The following is an 18,141-nucleotide window of genomic DNA, read 5'->3' on the forward strand; positions in this document are numbered from 1 at the left end:
TTTTTGACTTCACGAATGACCATTAAAAAACATTATTACAGGTCATTTCATTAGATAAATCAAATTCCTTGATGATTTAAGAATTATAAAAATTTCTACTTTCATCTTAACTTTTGAAAAATAACGAAACAAAAGTAATTCTTTGTTAGATGGTTTCATATACATGAAATACTTTTCCGAATAATGCTTTCGATTGTTATAACTGGAGGAAGTATTTTAAGTGAATTGTTTTGAACGAGACAGTCTGTAGAGGAGCTTCATGCAAAAGATTGCTGAAGATTGCTTGTTTGTTTGTTTTTCCAAAGTTAATGACAAAATGATATACTAATATTTTTAAATTTCTCGAATATCTTCTATTTCACCTATTCATTTTTATAATTCTAATAATTCTTTAATAATTCTAATAATTCTTTAATAATTCTAATAATAAATGTCTGAAAATGATCAAGGGAAGTTCATGTCCAACGAAGAAAGGTATTTTATTTATTTAATCGCACACACAGCGACAACGCAAATTATTGTCAGAAGACGAAATCAGTCATATTAGTTTTCAATTATTTGAGACATTTCTGTTGATTTTTAAATTGAGGAAACTATGTATTTTATTATAATTATTTCCCAAAGAAGCCTCAGATACTCCTGTTACATAATTCTTGCACAGTATTCCTTGTATTCTTTTGAATTAATGTAACGATATCATATCGATCGAGTATAATATTTCTTTTCTATACCGTTGCTCAGCGAGGAAACTGAAAATTACGATGACACCTCGTTAAGATAACGAAAACAACAGAAATCGTAGGTGTTACTTACCTCCTAGTTAAGAAGTGTACGAGGACATAAATTATGGAACAAGTGGTTCTGGTCGTTAATCGTGGTTGGCAGTAACAAGGTTAATTAACGTCTTCGGTCCGCGAGCCTTTTAATCAAGGCAGAAGCTGTAATCGGATAACGTGTCCGCTTCTAATCGAAGAACCCTTATAATATATTCCCGTATAACAAGTCACCACGGTTTACTATTCCCATAATTTTTACTACGGTAACGCACAGCCATTGTTCCCCCATTTATTAACCGTGCAAACGAAACTCATTTTTTATAGTGAAAAGCGGGTCGAAGTCTTTTTGTTCTTTTATCGATCGAATGGAAGCTATACATACAGTCCCGGACAAAATGATAGCACATGCGTGCTATCTTTAATTTCTCGAAGATCACTTGGAATTTTTGTATGTAACACATAATATCATAATTGTTATGACGCACAGAGACGAAACCTCTTCGAGCGATGTAACGAAAATGTTACTTCAAGCGACCTCAGGAATCACTGATTTCAAGGAAGTGCAACATTTTCGGGACACTCTGTATATTAAGTTGTTGAATTCGGAGTATTACATTTTTTTTTACCGATATTCAATGTTCTGCGGCACACTAAAAGAATTTTATTAATTAAAGCTACAGCTCATTAAATACTATCTCACTAGATTCCATCTCATTATTCTTGGTACTCGACGAAATGCACATATTACGCTTCGGAATTAATATTTACAGAACTATGCATTAAAATAGAAAATAATGTTAATCGTTTTAATCAATAGTTTCTCACTTCCATGTGAAAGAATATTTTTTTACTAGAATCAATACAGTGAGTTCTCTATATATGTCGCCATGGCCTGGATGATAAACGTCGCGCAATTATCCCCACTACCGCGGGGTATACCCCATGAGGGGCCAAGAAGCTCGAGAGGCCTAGGATGCCGAGAAGTGTAAACATAACAAATCCTGTGTTGTTGACATATATCGAGTCTGTATATTTCACTGTATTACGCTACTGTTCACAATGCCATGATCGAGAATCAGGAATCAATGATCGAGTCGGATCTACTGTAGTTATTTGTTGGAAATTTGTTATTTTCTTCTTAATTCAACAAATACGTTGGTATAAATTATATCGTATTTATGTTGACTGTGGCAGAAGTTTTGTTACGTCAACGTCATTTGTCTTAGGCTACACCTCCCTAAATGCTAGGGATTGAAGAGTCCCTCGGCTAACAGGCTGAAACTACTTAACTCCTGTTCGTTGCAACGTAGGTAGAACAGTTTTATTTTGCATCGGGATCCGCAGTCTAGTTCCGAATAAAAACACCACCTACCGTGCAACACTTTAATTGAATGAGATTAGCCAACTAATTCTGGACTCTCTTTTTGTAGCGTTAATTTCTATTAACTAAAAAACTTGGTGTTCTAATTCTTTGTTGATACTCTATGAATGCTTTCGCCCTTTGAGTCAAAACTTGAATCGCTAATGACAGGGCACAGTAGTCGTTCAATAATGCTCTTGACAAATGCTGGTGTCGGGTGAATGGAGTTTCGGCGAGTCTTTGTCGCTTAAAACGGTGTTTGCGGTAACCTGTGTGTCGGTGATTGCAACGCAACCTAATGGTTTCAGCTGTCTTAGCCATTACATTGCGTTTCACACTGAAGATTTAGTAGACGTCGCGTCTCGTCGTGAAACAGATGTTCCGCGGCAGATACAGTGTTTACTCGATAAATGTCCACACCACGATTCTGACGGGGGTCATATATCGCATAGGAGAAACTGTCTCTGATTCAGGCCGAACGTAGAAAATGTCCAAAACACGGGTAAGCTCGAGATACCTTGGCCACCAAGGAGTGTAGCATAATATGGGTCAGGTATATCGGTGTGAACCACTACTAATCCAATTACAAAACTTCTTTATTTTTCATTATTTGATCTTGGTGGCTCCTCACAGGGTATTTCCTGCGGTAGTGGTGATAGTTCTGGGACTTTTATCCATTAGGATTTTTGGACATACAGTGACTCACGAAAGTATTTGAAAACTTACCATGAAATACTTTATTTATTATAATAAGTATGTTATACAACACGTACAGCAATATTATTAACATTGTAAATTGGTATGACTCTCTAGATTATACAGGTCAAGTTTCAAGTGAATCGAAATATGTATACAATAGTTGTGAATTATTTCTGACAAACATAAACTTTGCTGATGCCACGAAAGTAGTTGAACACACATAAATGAGCTCTAAGAATGAATGAAAACAACATTTTTCAGGCACTGAATGTAAACATTCACTGTTGGTTGTTGTTCTACGTGCGTCAGTCATAGTCTAGCATTCATGGTGAAATATTCTATTGAACATGTGTCCCAAAACATCTGAAATTCCTGAAAATGAGAGGAAATTAATTGTAAGTAAATTATTAAATATAAATAGATCTACAATACATTATATTCTTAAACGATCGAAATCTGAAGGAACTGTAAAAAACAAGTACCGTCCAAGCCATAAAAAAAACTAACGGAAAGAGAAGAAAGAGCTTTGATCGGTGAAATAAAATAAAATCCAAAGATATATCTGCTACACACTTGCAACGATAGTTAGAGATTACTTCAAGAAAGATGTAAATCCAGAATTACGTAGAAGAGTGCTACGTGAAAATGATTATCACGCCAGGGTTCCTAGAAAGAAGCCGTACATTAATAAGAAAAAGAGATTAAAATTCGCCAAGGAATTTATTAGTAAAAATAATGCATTGTGGAATAAAGTAATCTTTTCAAATGAATCGAAATTTAACGTTTTTGGATCGGACGGACGCAGTTTTGTTTGGAGTCAAGCAAATACTGAATTGGAAGTGAAAAACTTGCGTGCTACGGTAAAACATGGGCGTGGTTCAATTATCATCTGGGCATTTTACAAGAAAATTTAAAAGAAAGTGAAAGAAAATTAGGTATGTACGAACACTTTCACTTTCAGCAGGATAATGATCCTAAACACACCGCAGGAATCGTTAAGGAATAGATCATATACAATACTTCCACATGTTGGTCACTCCACCACAAAGCTCCGATATTAACCCAATTGAACATGTATGGCCAATAATAGGAAAAGGATTAAAAAAATTTAATATATCATCCAAGCCAAGTTTAAAAGAAAAAATACTCGAAGTGTGGAATTCTATATCTCCGAGTTTACAGAAAAGTTAGTAAACAGTATGCATACTCGCTTACAACATGTTATTCGTCCCAAAAGTGGACCTGCTAAATATTAAAGCTTTAAAAGTTACCTGTTCAAATACTTTTGCGGTATCAGCAAAGTTTATGTTTGTAAGAAATAATTCATAACTATTGTATACATATTTCGATTCACTTGAAACTTGACCTGTATAATCTAGAGCGTCATACCAATTTACAATGTTAATAACATTTCTGTAAGTATTGTATAATAAACTTATTATAATAAATAAAGTATTTAATGGTAAGTGTTCAAATACTTTCGTGAGTCACAGTATATAGATTAAACACTGTATACAGAGCGATCAAGATCTCCCTGTATGAGGCTTTTGAGATCGCGCTAGAGATCTACGACTCTGGGAAAATCCGGCACGAGAGATGATCAAGGAAATAGGAGCCAGAGGCATGTCGAACGAAACAAGAAACATCGGACAGCTCCAGCTCATCGATCTTTTTCAATTCATCTTAACGGAGTAAACAGAGAGAACCACGTGCAAGCTTCACTCGATGAAACTCCTGCCCAAGCTGGATGGAAAACGCATTAAACAGATTCTTTCGACTTTTCTTTCAGCACCCTACCCTCTGACTAATTAAAAGTTCCCATGTTATTAATGCAAATCAGATGCTTCTCTTACTTAAAGTGATACAAAAAAATATTACCTTAATATAGAATTGTAAAGAGTTGTTACGATGATAGCAGATTACTGAACGACGATGTTGACATGCTTATTTATTTATCAGTTATTACCAAGCTACACAAATCTCTATGTGAATAGACACTTCTATAAGGAATGTGTCAGATGACTGCAGGGTTGCTAATGGATAGAATGTGACCTATTGGCAGTGAAAGTACACATGTCATATACTGTTAACGTTAACATTAACTGTCAACATTCGTTAACAAATCAACGAATTCGATGGAAAACCGCGGCAATATGGTTACATCAAAGGATGATCTAATTCTGTGGCAAAAATAAGTGATACAAAAGCTCCCAGCTGTATCATTTTATCGTTTTCCTGCTTCAGTTGCCTGCTTCATTGACAGTTATTGAACTTCTATTGTCGACACACTTATATTCAACGACATTTAAAACGTGGTCAGCGATAAATAACTTCTAACCATTCTTTTTAACGGTCTCCCTGTAACCTTCAAACTGCACTGGCTGAAAACCAAATTTTATCATTTTTTCCATATTTTTAATAATTTTTTTACAATTTCCTAAGAACCACATATGCTATTTTTACTGCCAACTGTTCCAAAAAAAAAAAAAAAATAACTGCAGACATAAAAGAGCAACTTGCTCATATCGATATTTATCGAATGTATATTACTTCTTAAATGTCCATGACATCCGAAAACGATAAAATTATCGAGTTTTATTTAAAATTGTCATTCGAACAAGCATTTAAAAATCAACACTTTATGAATCTCATTTCTTATTGATATCCTGGAGAATCCATTTAATATTATGTGTCCATTTTTGTATCGAATGAATAGTATTTATCTACATGCAGAGTATATCTTGTGTACTAAGATTAAAATTTATAATTTATTGAAGTAACAATGCTCAGTACACTAAAGAGAATCGTCAAAGTTTTCTATCATTGGTAAAGGATATCTTTTGAGTTCCATATAGTTCCACACTTTAAAACATTATAAAGAAATTTAATTAGTATATGACAAAGCATTGGATCACGTTTTATTACATTTAACGATGAAGATGACGAAAGGCATTTGTGAAAACAATGTTATAAATGTGTTGAAATGATTAATTAAACTGTTTCTTAAGTTAGCGTCGCTTCTTCTGTACATTATACGAGTTTTATCGTTGCATTTGTCAATGTCGTAGATGAGAATATTTTCCTCATTGAAAATATGAATAATGATAATGACGCATGCTTGATTCGTTCAATCAAATAATTCTTGCCAGGTGTAGTACAAGTAGTTTTTATTTAATCAGAGATACCTGCATTTGCAATGAGTCACAGTTAAATTGCTTAAAAGTAGAACATTTATGTTGGCAACGGAACGAATTTATGTTACGACCCAATATATTTTTCATGAATGCAGATACGTGGTAAATTAAGTGAAAGTTACGGTGTATTGAATTTGATTAAAATTGTAGATTATAAGTTGCTCGATAATATTTACGCGTTGCGAATACATAAACTTTCTCAGTTTATTTGTGGCTTATCATTAAACTACGGATGTTTGTGCAAATTTTCCAGCATCCGTTAACGGAAATTAAAATCAAACGGAAAATGTTATCTGTAGATTCTGTCGGGATTAACATGATAAACAAACCTGATTATATTTTAGCAAATTTCTGAATAAGCTGAATCCCATATAAACTGGTTTATCATAGGTATATTTAGTACAAATATTAGCGTGGCACATTTGTGGAGAGTTTATACGTTGTGTTAAATAACAAATAAATACTGAACAAGTGCTTATGAGTTAAAAGAATTATTGAATGGACGGTATGTTAAAGATATCCGAAATCTCGTGAGGAGTCAGGAGATTCTCTTACTACCGAGGTTCTGGGGTAAGTGCCGCGTGGTTCCTCACAGTCCTCATACCAGAAGGCACCCTCGCCTTCCCCACTCCGTGGCCAGATCCTTGGGACACAGGGCCCCACTTTCTAAGTGAAAATTAAGGGGAGTTTAGACTCTCAGCCTCTCTCGACTTTCCCTCATCTGGTTGCAGTTAAACAACCCCTCGACGGTTGACGGCGGAAAGACCCAACGTGGTCGCCTGCCATCGTCCATCGATGGTTCTGTTTTATTTCATTCGTCTTCTTTAAGGGCCTCACGTAGCTCGGGACCCCATCATAAATCCATCCGAGCTTAAGGGTCGGGTCAGCGCGGACCCCTAACTTGGCTCGCACGTGTTGATGCTAACAGGTATGTAGTCAATCATGAAGATGTAATTACAACGTTCGTGGATAATGAAGTTAGTGGGTAATTATCAACGTTAGTGGACTCCATTAAAATTAAACAGTATATATATTTATTTATTTATAATTATATGTGTTTATTTGAAAGTGGCAATAAATCGAAAACACAAAATCATGGAGTTTATTGTACGTCCAAAAGTGGCGGCTCCAAAATTTCAAAATATTTTTATGACTATTACCACTCTTGCAATAGACGAAGCTTGTTTAATTTTAATACTTGCATAGCGACAATTGCAAAATTTTCTGCGTGGTCGTGTTTTCGAGTTCCTTTTATATTTTTGTTCCGTAAACAAACGAAAAATTTTAAACTGATTGTGGACAAACAGTGGAGCATTTATTTCGATTATAACCGGTGAACTGTATTCATTAGTACCAACCATTTTGTTTTGTTTCTATAAAATAACTATAATTTTTTTAACATTATTCAACAACGCCGAAACAAAAAGGAATTTGTTAGCTTATACATATTGCAACCACGGCATGGAAGTACATTTATGTACAATTTATTATTAAAGGGAGGAATTACAATCTTGAATGGAATTTCATGGAACGCTGAAACGAGAAATTGAGTTAGAATAAATACCAGTTTCGATGATTCTCATAAGGAACACCTGAAGCCCGCAAGAGATGCGAACATTCCTATCCTTTGTATTGCTTTGATCGATACATCATGCATGTCGGTAATTACAAGACAGGCGAATACATGCTTGCGGAATCATACTTAATCCTCTGCCGCGTCATGTAGTAGTCTTCATCGATTGGTCGTTCAGACGAAATCTTACCGCAGAAATTACGCGTTCTAACGATTTTAATTCGCACCTATCATTGCCTGGATCAATTGAAATTTAATATCTAAATTTAATATCGAATCGCCACGCGCCGCACTGCACTTACTCGATATCGAATATTCTCAATCGATATCGCACTTAATTATCGTTGAAATTCCTTCGGAGTTGTGGTAGGTACGGAAACACGTCAGTTTCATCCAACACATCGCTAGGTGCCTATACCACCTGTTCGCAATTGTTAATTAATATTCTTACGGCGACATCTTCAATGCAGCAATCCAGAATCGCCTCGCGATGAACAATTTTTAAGAAATAGTAGAAAAATAGAGTTGTCAATTAAAATCGGCCAGAAATGTATAAATGTTATTTAAATCGTGTCCGTTTTCGTTAGACTTTTCTTCCTCTGTAACTGTTAAACTTTTACTTGAAATTTGTAGCAGTTATATTATCTTCAGAAAGTTTTTCTGAGGGGGGGGGGTTAGTTCTGGGACTTCTATCAGCTAGAAATTTGGGACATATATCAAGAAAACACTTCCTTCGTTTTTTTTTAATCCATTTACATTTTTATGTCTTTGTCACTGTCATTATTGTATATTTTTTTGTTTACCTAACCGAGTCCATATTTTATTGAAGAATTTTACATTTTAGAATATTCTATGAAAATCACATGTACCTGTAGAGTATAAAAATGTTACGAGCGAAACGGTTTATACATTTTAAGATTTACACATTTTTTTTACCTATTTTAAAAGTCAAATAATATTGGTAAAACCGCGAACATTATTTGTTGTATTTATACTTTTGCTGTTCGTACGTTGCTGCTTCCAATATAAAAGAAAACAGTGGATGAATGGTGGCATTGGTTCGAAAGATTAAAAACGTGGAATTATTTTCTTTTTATCGTAGAATTCACTTATTGCCGGAAAAATGGGAAAGATTAAAATTTGTTCAAACAAACAGCCATTCAACGTCCTTCTAAAATCATTTGTGTCTTTTGTGCAAAAATATCGGGCGAAACTAACCGGATCATGGAATAAAAATAATAAATGCGTGAATTTTGGAACGAACAGGGATTAATTTCATAAGATTTGTGTGTAGGTTACGAACAGGTGGAAAAGTTTCGTTCGTGTTTCGGATGGGATCCAATGGTTGTTCACTTTCGGGAAGCTTAGTCGTCCGGTGATTCTAATCATTCACTCGGCCGGTGATTCTAATCATTCTAATCGTACATTTTTCATCGAGCACACAGCATATTATCAACACGTTTTCGGCACTGCTGCTAGCACCGTTTGCGCGTGCCGGATGCGTCAACAATCGCACTATATACGAGTTTGGTAATTAAGTTCTATTGCGCTTCGCGTACGTTCGGGATGGACGAGGGTTCTATGGCCGGAAGAAAGTTTATTAATCGCGTTTGATAAGAGACGAAATTAGATCGGAAACTTCGGAAAGCGGCCGGATTAGCGGGATCGTCCTCCGATACTCCAGGTTGACGACAATGGCTTCGGAGGTAGTTCTGTTGGATGCCAACGACAGTGAGTTGAGGATGATCAAATTATAATGAAGTGGTCGCTAACGGCCTTGATGATAATACGACATAAACTGTTAAAAAAAAATTATTATGAACACTTTGAAACTACTACTTACTCTAAGTTCGGTAACAAATGGAATTAATATTGTACAGGGTGTAAAGAAATGATTGGTCTTGGCTGCCATAGGCGTATTCCACATCTTCGGATCGATGGAGATCTGTAAAAAAAGTTGCCGCAAAAATCTCCTTGACCTTGAATCTCAAGGTCAGAATTTTTTCACTGCATTTCATTCCACGCGTCATGTCAATAAACAAAACAATTTCACCTCGAAACTCAAGGTCAAGGATAATGTTGCGGCGACTTTTTTTTACATATCTTCATCGATACGAAGATGTAGAGTACACCTATGTCAGCCAGGATCAAACATTTCTTTACACCCTGTACTTATATTAATTTTAATTACACAACATATTGTATTGTATTCAGTAGTATATGGTTACTGCTGCAATAAAGAGGCAGCACAGTTTCGAGTAATCTGGATAATCCAATAACAGGCAATGAAAAATAAAATACTGTTTTTCAAACGTGCTATGAATTTATGGTCAATTGGTAATCGTGTTGATGCACTTTTACATTGTATATACAATATATATGGATATACATATATGTTAATCACAGTGGCAACAATGAATTTTATGCAATTTCATCCTCTTGGTAAAAAAATGACGAAAAATAATATGGAAACAGTTTCACTGGAGCAATAAAAAAAGGTTTTATATGTGTATGTATGTTTATTTTTATATATATATATATATATATATATATATATATATATTCTTTGACCAAGCGGATGAAATTGCATAAAATTCATTGTTGCCACTGTAATTGACACATGTAACTAGAAAATTCCACGTGTTTGCGGAAAATGATGGGAAAATTTCATTCACCTTGAATAATTCAATAGAGTATGCGCTCTGCATTAAATGCTGCTAATGCACGTAAATGAACGCAAACGCTTGGCAGGCGAGGAAGCTACCGCTTTTAACTCGAGAACTTCAACGTTCGAGAACAATGAAAATTCCATGTGTCTGGTTCCCGTGCCCGGAATATCAACGACAAGACTTCGACATGCATCGACTGCAGCAACCGAGGACATTCTCTAAATATGATGCACGCGAACCCCATTCTATCTTACTTAGTCTCCTTTCTTGCATGTCTGTTAAGCTCGCAACGAAATTTTTTGCTGGGAATTTGATCTGGGTTGGCACCGTTGCAACTGTTACGTGAGTTGAAAGATTAAAACAGGTGTAACTCACTATTTTATGCGGAAGGTTGTACGGTGTATTTTACGTATCTCGCTGTTATTCAACTCGCGAATAACTAGACTGTGAAGTTTACGCATTTATGGTAAAAACAGTGAATACATTTAAATCGTTTAAAAGTGCTATTGCATTATTTCCATTCCATTGAAATTATTCAGGAAATAAATTAATATCTACGCAGTTCCTGTGTCTTGCAATTCATTGAGACAATTGTTATTTTGCATAAAAATCCACGGTCTACGAATAAGTAATCTATTATGTTTCAAAGTTTTCTAATAAGAGCTACTGGATATCCATTTTTTTAAAGCCGAAAGTACTTAATATTAAAAGATGTTAAGTGTCCCTATTTTATTAAGAATAGAAATTAATTTGTAGCCAGTTCTTCCTGAGTTTGTTGATTATTTACGAATGACCGAAAGTCTTTCGTCTTTTCAAAATAATCTATGCATTTAATCAATCGTGCATGTAATTAATAAATCCTCGATGTGACAGGAAAAAAGATTAAGTTCAAAATAAAATTACAATTGATTAATTGTAAGGATTAATTTATACACCGAATAACATATACATTAAATGATTTATTAAAATTATATAATGTCATAAGTAAAATAGTACGTCAAAGATACACTGGTGTGTTTTATATGTCAGTTTAATTTTCTCTGTTTCAAAAGTGATAATTTTGTTAGATAATGTCAATCGAAATGAATCAATCTGGGTAATTTGTATATCACGATTAAAATAGTGTAATGATGATAAATCTTAATCAGCGATCGAAAATATGTTTTCATCTATGATAATCCTTTTGGAAAACCTGTATTTAATAAACTAGTAACATTATTGCTTCTTCGTATCTTCATAAGTGGTGAATATTAATAGATAGATGAATAGATAAATTATAAAGACGTTATTTTATCTCTTTATCTGAAATGATATGAATATTAATCATTTAAAAACTATTTACGTATTATCATTCGTCTGGAAAGATAGTAATGGAACGCAATTGTTCACTATACTCTTTCAAATCTTTTGAAACGTTATATAATTCGTTAGGTTGTGAATGGGAAAATTTAGACTGAAACGAGTAACCGAGGAATTGATTGCTTTGAGCTTCAAACTAAATTACATTTAAAACGCGTTATCAAAGTCATACGAACAATATTCAAATTATACCCTGACTGGAAAATTTTTAAAATTGAAATTTCAATCTGTATTTGCACAAAAAGTTCTGCGAAAAGGTTGAATGATAAAAATTTCCGAACGATTTCCACGGTGGCAAAATAAAATCGAGAACATATCTGCATATCGATCCACCAGATATTACGGACGCATGAAAGATTCATTTTATTTCATTCCATTTTTTCATTAGAGATTCATAATGACTTTTTTCTCGAAATGCATTAGTCTTTCGTGACACCAATATTATGGTCATACAAGCGGCATCCGTCACTTGATAAACTCGGACATTTGACACAAATTAATTTTATATGAATTCATCTGAAATGAATTGATACAATGCAAACAACTAGTTTTCAAGAATATTATCACTTCCATTGCACGATCATTTACTATTCAACATTTCATGTATATTGTTTATGTGTATAATACTAAATGTAAATAAATGCGCGATTTGTTTGTATATACCAATTATACGATGTAATTAATAAACAGTTTCAATTATCAGTGAAGAGAATTGCTATTAACATGAAAAATATATAAATCTAATTGTATTGTATTATGCATGAGATATACAAATATTTATGAAGAAAAATTTGTTCAACTTTTTTCGAGGTTGTGACTGAGATAATTTTTTTGTTATTTAAAGTTGCAAAGCCAAATGTATGACGAAGAAAAAATTCTAAGAAAATAGAATCAATTTAGTTCGTAAATTTGTCGGTTCGAAAGGTCAATGTGACAACAACTTCTATCCAGGTTCTTGTTGTCCTTCTTATGCCGCCCTCACTAACTAACTAACTAACTACTTAACGATTCTGGTCTTGGCGAAGCTATACAACCTAGATATCGGTAATAACACTAAAATGGAAAGGGGTCCTCACGTAATTAACTGTCCTTAAACGGACCCCCTTTATCCTCTACCACTCAAGTTAGAATCGTCTTAACATGTATGCTACTGAAATTAAATCGCCAGTCGTAATTACAATCCATAAAACGTTGTGGTTAAAATCGTTTCATAAAAACGGAGATAGATCGTAGATAGTATTATGAATATTCAATTTCATTATGATAAGGGCATCCTTGAGATAGCGGAGACATCTTATAATCCTATAATCACATCTTTTCATTTACTAATTATGAGAATATGTGTGCAGAAGTAGTCTCGCAAAATATGTATGTTCTGTCGTAAATGGAAAAGGTGTTTTTATGAGTATTACTGAACTGTAAATTTTTATACAAATCCAATATTTACTGAGTTATTTGTGAAGAAACAGAAAGCTGAAGCTTCTGTCGATATTTTCACTGTACAATTGCACTTAATAGGATAACATGGAATATGAATTGTTGCATTTAAAAAAATCCTTTATTGTAAATTTTGAACGAGACATCTATTAATCTCGTGATCCCCAAGCAAATTTTTGAAACATTTTCATAGAACAATATGAAGTTGTCAGAACAGATTTTAAAATAAACTGGACAATCGATAAGAAATTGGATTTAGAAATTTTACAATGCACAAATCATTTTTGTTAATCATTCACACGTTTCTATTAGAATAGAGCTATACATGAAATTGCGAATAAAATTCAATTATGAAACATCCATGAATTTAGATTGAAGATAATTGAAACAGAATTAAGTAGTTATTAACACTTGTCCGTATCGAACTATAGCAGTCTCTCCGTAACTGTCATATTGTCGGATTTTCCGAGCGACAGCTCTAGTAGAGGTGCTACAGTCTTTGTTGTGTACCGAACGTAGAGAAGTATAGCGATTGAAAGAGAAAGAGTGACTGAGATTCGGGCGTCTGGAAAACATCAAAGGACTCGTGTGCCAACTCGGCCTTCTAAATTCAAAAATCAAAATACCTTATTTTTAGTTTCTCGTTGATGAAACTTTAACCATCGTGTTCGTCCTTTTTCTGATTAAAATTATATCAAACACGATATAGTTACGATCTATAATTACTTGTGTAATAATCGATTAATGTTTCGGACTTGACATTTACGGTAGAGGTACACCGGAATTCTTAACTTCGCTTGTTACACAAGTAATTATGATCGTAACTGTATCGTGTTTGGTGTCATATTAATTCGAAAAACCAAACAGACAGGATGGTAAAAGTGTTATAAATAACAAAAATAACAAAATTAGAACAGTAGAAATCGTTTGCTTCGCTTGCATTGGTGTGAGTCTCGACGATTACCGCTTGACTGGCTCCAAGGAGGACCCCTCAGTGATGGGGTAAAATTTATACAGTTACAATAGAGACTTTTGCGACAGTTACGGAGAGAAAACCTGTACCTGGAAAAAATGATCTGGCATCTCTGACTGCAGTACTTTCTATTTCAGGGGCGGTGGCACGCAATGGCGGCTCGTCAGAGCGCAAAGTATGCGCACTCTGACGCGAAATCGACGACGCGACGCGACTGAGCTCTCAATCTTCCTGAATGGGAGCTCGCGGATCGGAGCGAGGGTGAAAGCGGACGTCAGGGGCGCGAAAGAGCCGGTCGGAGCTCTTAATAAACGTTCCAGAAAGCAGCTTGAAGAAAGCGGCTGAAAAATGGACGGCTCGTGGTCGCTGTTCGCGATGGTGTCACTCCTGATGGTGTCGCTTACAGTTGCCAACCAGCAATCCGGCGTGTTGACAAGGGGAAGCAGTGGCATTCAAATTGGCAGCAACGATAGAAGGGCGCAAGCCAAGGAATTGGGATATGGCAGAGGAGGTGGCGTGAAGCTCGGCGAAGGCAGATTTCCGAATTCAACCAGGCAAAGGACCTACACCATCACTACCAGTACGACGACGACTACTCCACTGCCGGAGCCGATCACCCAACCGTCGAATGCTCCCGCAGGAACCAGTCACAATATCACTTTTCTGGAGGTTCGTACGATTTCCGATATACATCGCATCGATATTCTGATAACTGCACCATTCGCTATTCGAATACACTGAGGTCCCTCAAATCAACCGTCTATTCCTATTAACCTCGAGATATTTTTCAATTTTAAGCATGTACAGGGTGTTACAAAATTATATGTCACGGCCACCATAGCGTGATTCTACACCTACGATTTGGTGGTTCTACTGGTCATAAGGATCAACTTTGTGAAAGAAACCATGGGTCGCACCTCAACCGTTCTCTTAACAAATGATGTTGCATTTCTTATAATTTTTGCAGCTTCTTTATTTGTAAATTTTTTACATCCAGCGACAATATATAAGTAAATAGCGTACTATTGACAAATCAACGTACTATAGTACGCTATTTACATATCTATTGTCGCTGGATGTAAAAAATTTACAAATAATGAAGCTGCAAAAATTATAAGAAATGCAACATAATTTTTTAAGAGAACGGTTGAGGTGCGACCCATGGTTTCTTTCACAAAGTTGATCCTTATGACCAGTAGAACACGATTAAACAAAATAATGTTTTCTTGACCTTGATTTTCAAGGTCAAGGTCAATTTTGCGGGGAGTTTTTTTATGTCAATTTTCACCAAATCGTAGGTGTAGAATCACGCTATGGTGGCCGTGACATATAATTTTGTGACACCCTGCACAAAGTCGCAGTACAATGCTACGTCCACACTCAAGCAACAACGAGTCACTTTCTGTTGATGTTCCATGTATCTTTAACCCATTGCACTACGATTTATTTTACGATTACAATTATTAGAGCTTCTTCGACGTTTATAATTTATTAGGAGAACAAGAAAATTTATATATATTGTGTATCCACCTGTTTTACAATGGCTACATTTAGACAAGGACAAGGAATTCATGATATATATAGGATGTCCCAAAAATCTCGGAAAACCTTGAAAGAGATTCCTGAGGTCATTTGCAGTAACTTTTTTCTTTACGAAAATATTCTCCGAGGTTTTGTTAAGGAGTTATTAACGAAAACCACGGACCAATCAGAGCGCGGCTACAGTGGACAGATATTCCGGCTCGGCCAATGTCAACGCCACGCTTAGTGGGATCTCTTGTCGGGCCGGAATTCGTCCGGTGTAGCCATGCTCTGATTGGTTCGTGTTTTTCGTTAATATCTCCTTAACAAAGTCGCGCACAGCATTTTCACGAAGGAAAAAGTTACTTCAAATGAATTCAAAAATCACCCCTTTCAATGAAGTACAACATTTTTGGGACATCCTGTATATAGTTTTATTTCGATATAAGACGATGGCTCGGTACCAACTTTCGTCGTATTTCGGATGAGGATACCTATTCGGCTTGACTTTGTTCTTGAATGGTCGAGAGTTTACGGGCCCCATAATCTCCAATACTTTAATTACCCATTGTACTTTTGTATTTACGAACTCGTCATCGTCTCAGTTTTATTGAGTCTTTGGTCTCCCGCATACGGCAGACGATGTTATTATCGCAATTATATCGTCGTTGACGAGACGCCAGTTCGAAGTCATATTCTAATTTATTCATTGACATGTACATGTTCACATCTCTGCTATTTATTACCGCAGTGGCTGTTTGCTTGGCGTGCACCATATGACTATGCAATATGCAAACGTAATACACGTATATACATTTGTTGGTTCGCCCTACACGATTAAGCCCTCGCTCAAAAGGCATGGTGACTGTAAGCACCAGTATTGGATTTCCTTAAAATTGCTTGTTTCCCGGTCATTAATTTTACAGCAACTTTAGGTATTAAACACCAGGAGATTTTTCTTGCATTATTGTCATAATAATTATTCTTCCATTTCTGATATTTAAAGATTTTTTTGCTGGTTGTAATTATTTTCTACCATATATTTAATAAACTTTACAGATACACTTACAATTTTCAAACCTATTCCGAAATGTTCACAGTATCTCGATTAAATATATTGTTATCGTCACAAATACAATAGATCGTAGCTCGTTAAACTTTAAATTATAACTAAACAGTAAGGTATAAAGATTTAATGAAAATATATTTTTAAAATTTAAGCTTCTTACTTTACTACTGCATCTCATTTTCCGTTGCCTTCTGTCTCAATATTTAATCATGAAATTTACAATTCAAAAACTTTCTATTCATAGAATAAATATATCAGAAGACATAAAATTATGACAACCTTCATCCTCGTAGCCTAACTTCATCACCTGAAGCATAATAACTTTTTCCCAGAGCACCTTTTCATAACCTTTCAAGTAACAAAATGACAAAGGGTTGTAGTGTTAGGTTAGACCTGTTTGCAGTAAACCGTTGTAAACCAGAAACTATTTCCGGGTTATGTCAAACAAAACAACTAAATACATTACTTTATTTTTATCTATTTAATTATTTTAAATCCGATCACATTTAACATTTGACATTTAATTTTATGATATCTAGAAAATATTTTGATACAGGTGCTTCATTTCTTAATCATATCGCAACAGCTATGGTAACGAGGTTACGTGTTCAAATCTCTCTTCTGATTAATAATTTTTTTTTATTTTTATGGTTTTTTTATTCTTGTTTTTTTTTTTACTTTCAATTGCTTTTTTTTTAATCTGAAGTTTTAGGCCCTTTTTTCTCTGTTTCTCTTTCCTTCAAAAATTATTTTTTAAATGATTGTTCAAAAAAGATTGTTCATAAATCGGAAATTTAGTGTTGAAATACTGTTGAAGACTTAAGCGAAAAAGTCGAATAATTACGTGCTCTGAAATACATACGCTCTTATGTTTATTAATTTCGTTAAATAATAGTATTTGTCAGAAGCTTCAAACAATACCAATTATGGTGGCGTTTCACTGTTAAAATCCCTATCAGGAAGTAATCTCGAAGTTCTGTTAGGACTGAAGATGGATCCTCTTTTTCACCTTCTCCCGTGTTGGCAAGCGACGTTGCTCTATCTCCGCAAAGGAACGTTAAAAAATTCAACAAACTCGACTCCGAAGAAACAGTCTTATGGAATGTTTGGAAAAGAATCTGTCTTCTACATCATAAAGGATGAGCTGCTTCACTACGATATCGAACAGCGTATCTTTAAAATCGTATAGTATTAAAATGGGACATCTCTAAAAATTTAAGAAGTATTTCCAAATGTTTGAAATTGTGATATCGTGTTATTCAATTTTTAAACAGATTTAAACAGATTTAGACATTTTTTAATGATTTCGACAGAAAGTATTTTTCCTACATCAATATTTCTACAAAATTAATTACATTTTGCACCGTGTCATCAGTAGCGTTTGCAACAGGGAAGGACAGTATAAAGAGCTGTATCTTGTTACACAATTCACCAGCTATTACATTTTCTTTTCCGTTTGACATAAGGTACAATGACACTTAACAGTTTAGATACATTATAATTTCGAGACG

General features: G+C 34.8%; 1 protein-coding gene and 1 long non-coding RNA gene across 2 annotated transcripts in view; one reads left to right on the forward strand and one right to left on the reverse strand.

The window, feature by feature from the left end:
• The window catches only part of Nmdar2 (glutamate ionotropic receptor NMDA type subunit 2), a 478,712-nt gene that overhangs the window by 204,546 nt on the left and 256,025 nt on the right, over window positions 1-18,141 (forward strand). The window contains exon 3 of the mRNA XM_076789520.1: window positions 14,178-14,709. Within this exon, the coding sequence (XP_076645635.1) occupies window positions 14,389-14,709 (321 nt within the window). The 5' untranslated portion in view covers window positions 14,178-14,388. The remainder of the gene's footprint in view (window positions 1-14,177; window positions 14,710-18,141) is intronic.
• Window positions 1-18,141, reverse strand: part of LOC143355058 (uncharacterized) — a 285,284-nt gene that overhangs the window by 156,222 nt on the left and 110,921 nt on the right. The window lies entirely within an intron of this gene.

The sequence above is a fragment of the Halictus rubicundus genome, chromosome 6, assembly GCF_050948215.1.
Source record: "Halictus rubicundus isolate RS-2024b chromosome 6, iyHalRubi1_principal, whole genome shotgun sequence".
Classification (NCBI taxonomy): domain Eukaryota; kingdom Metazoa; phylum Arthropoda; class Insecta; order Hymenoptera; family Halictidae; genus Halictus; species Halictus rubicundus.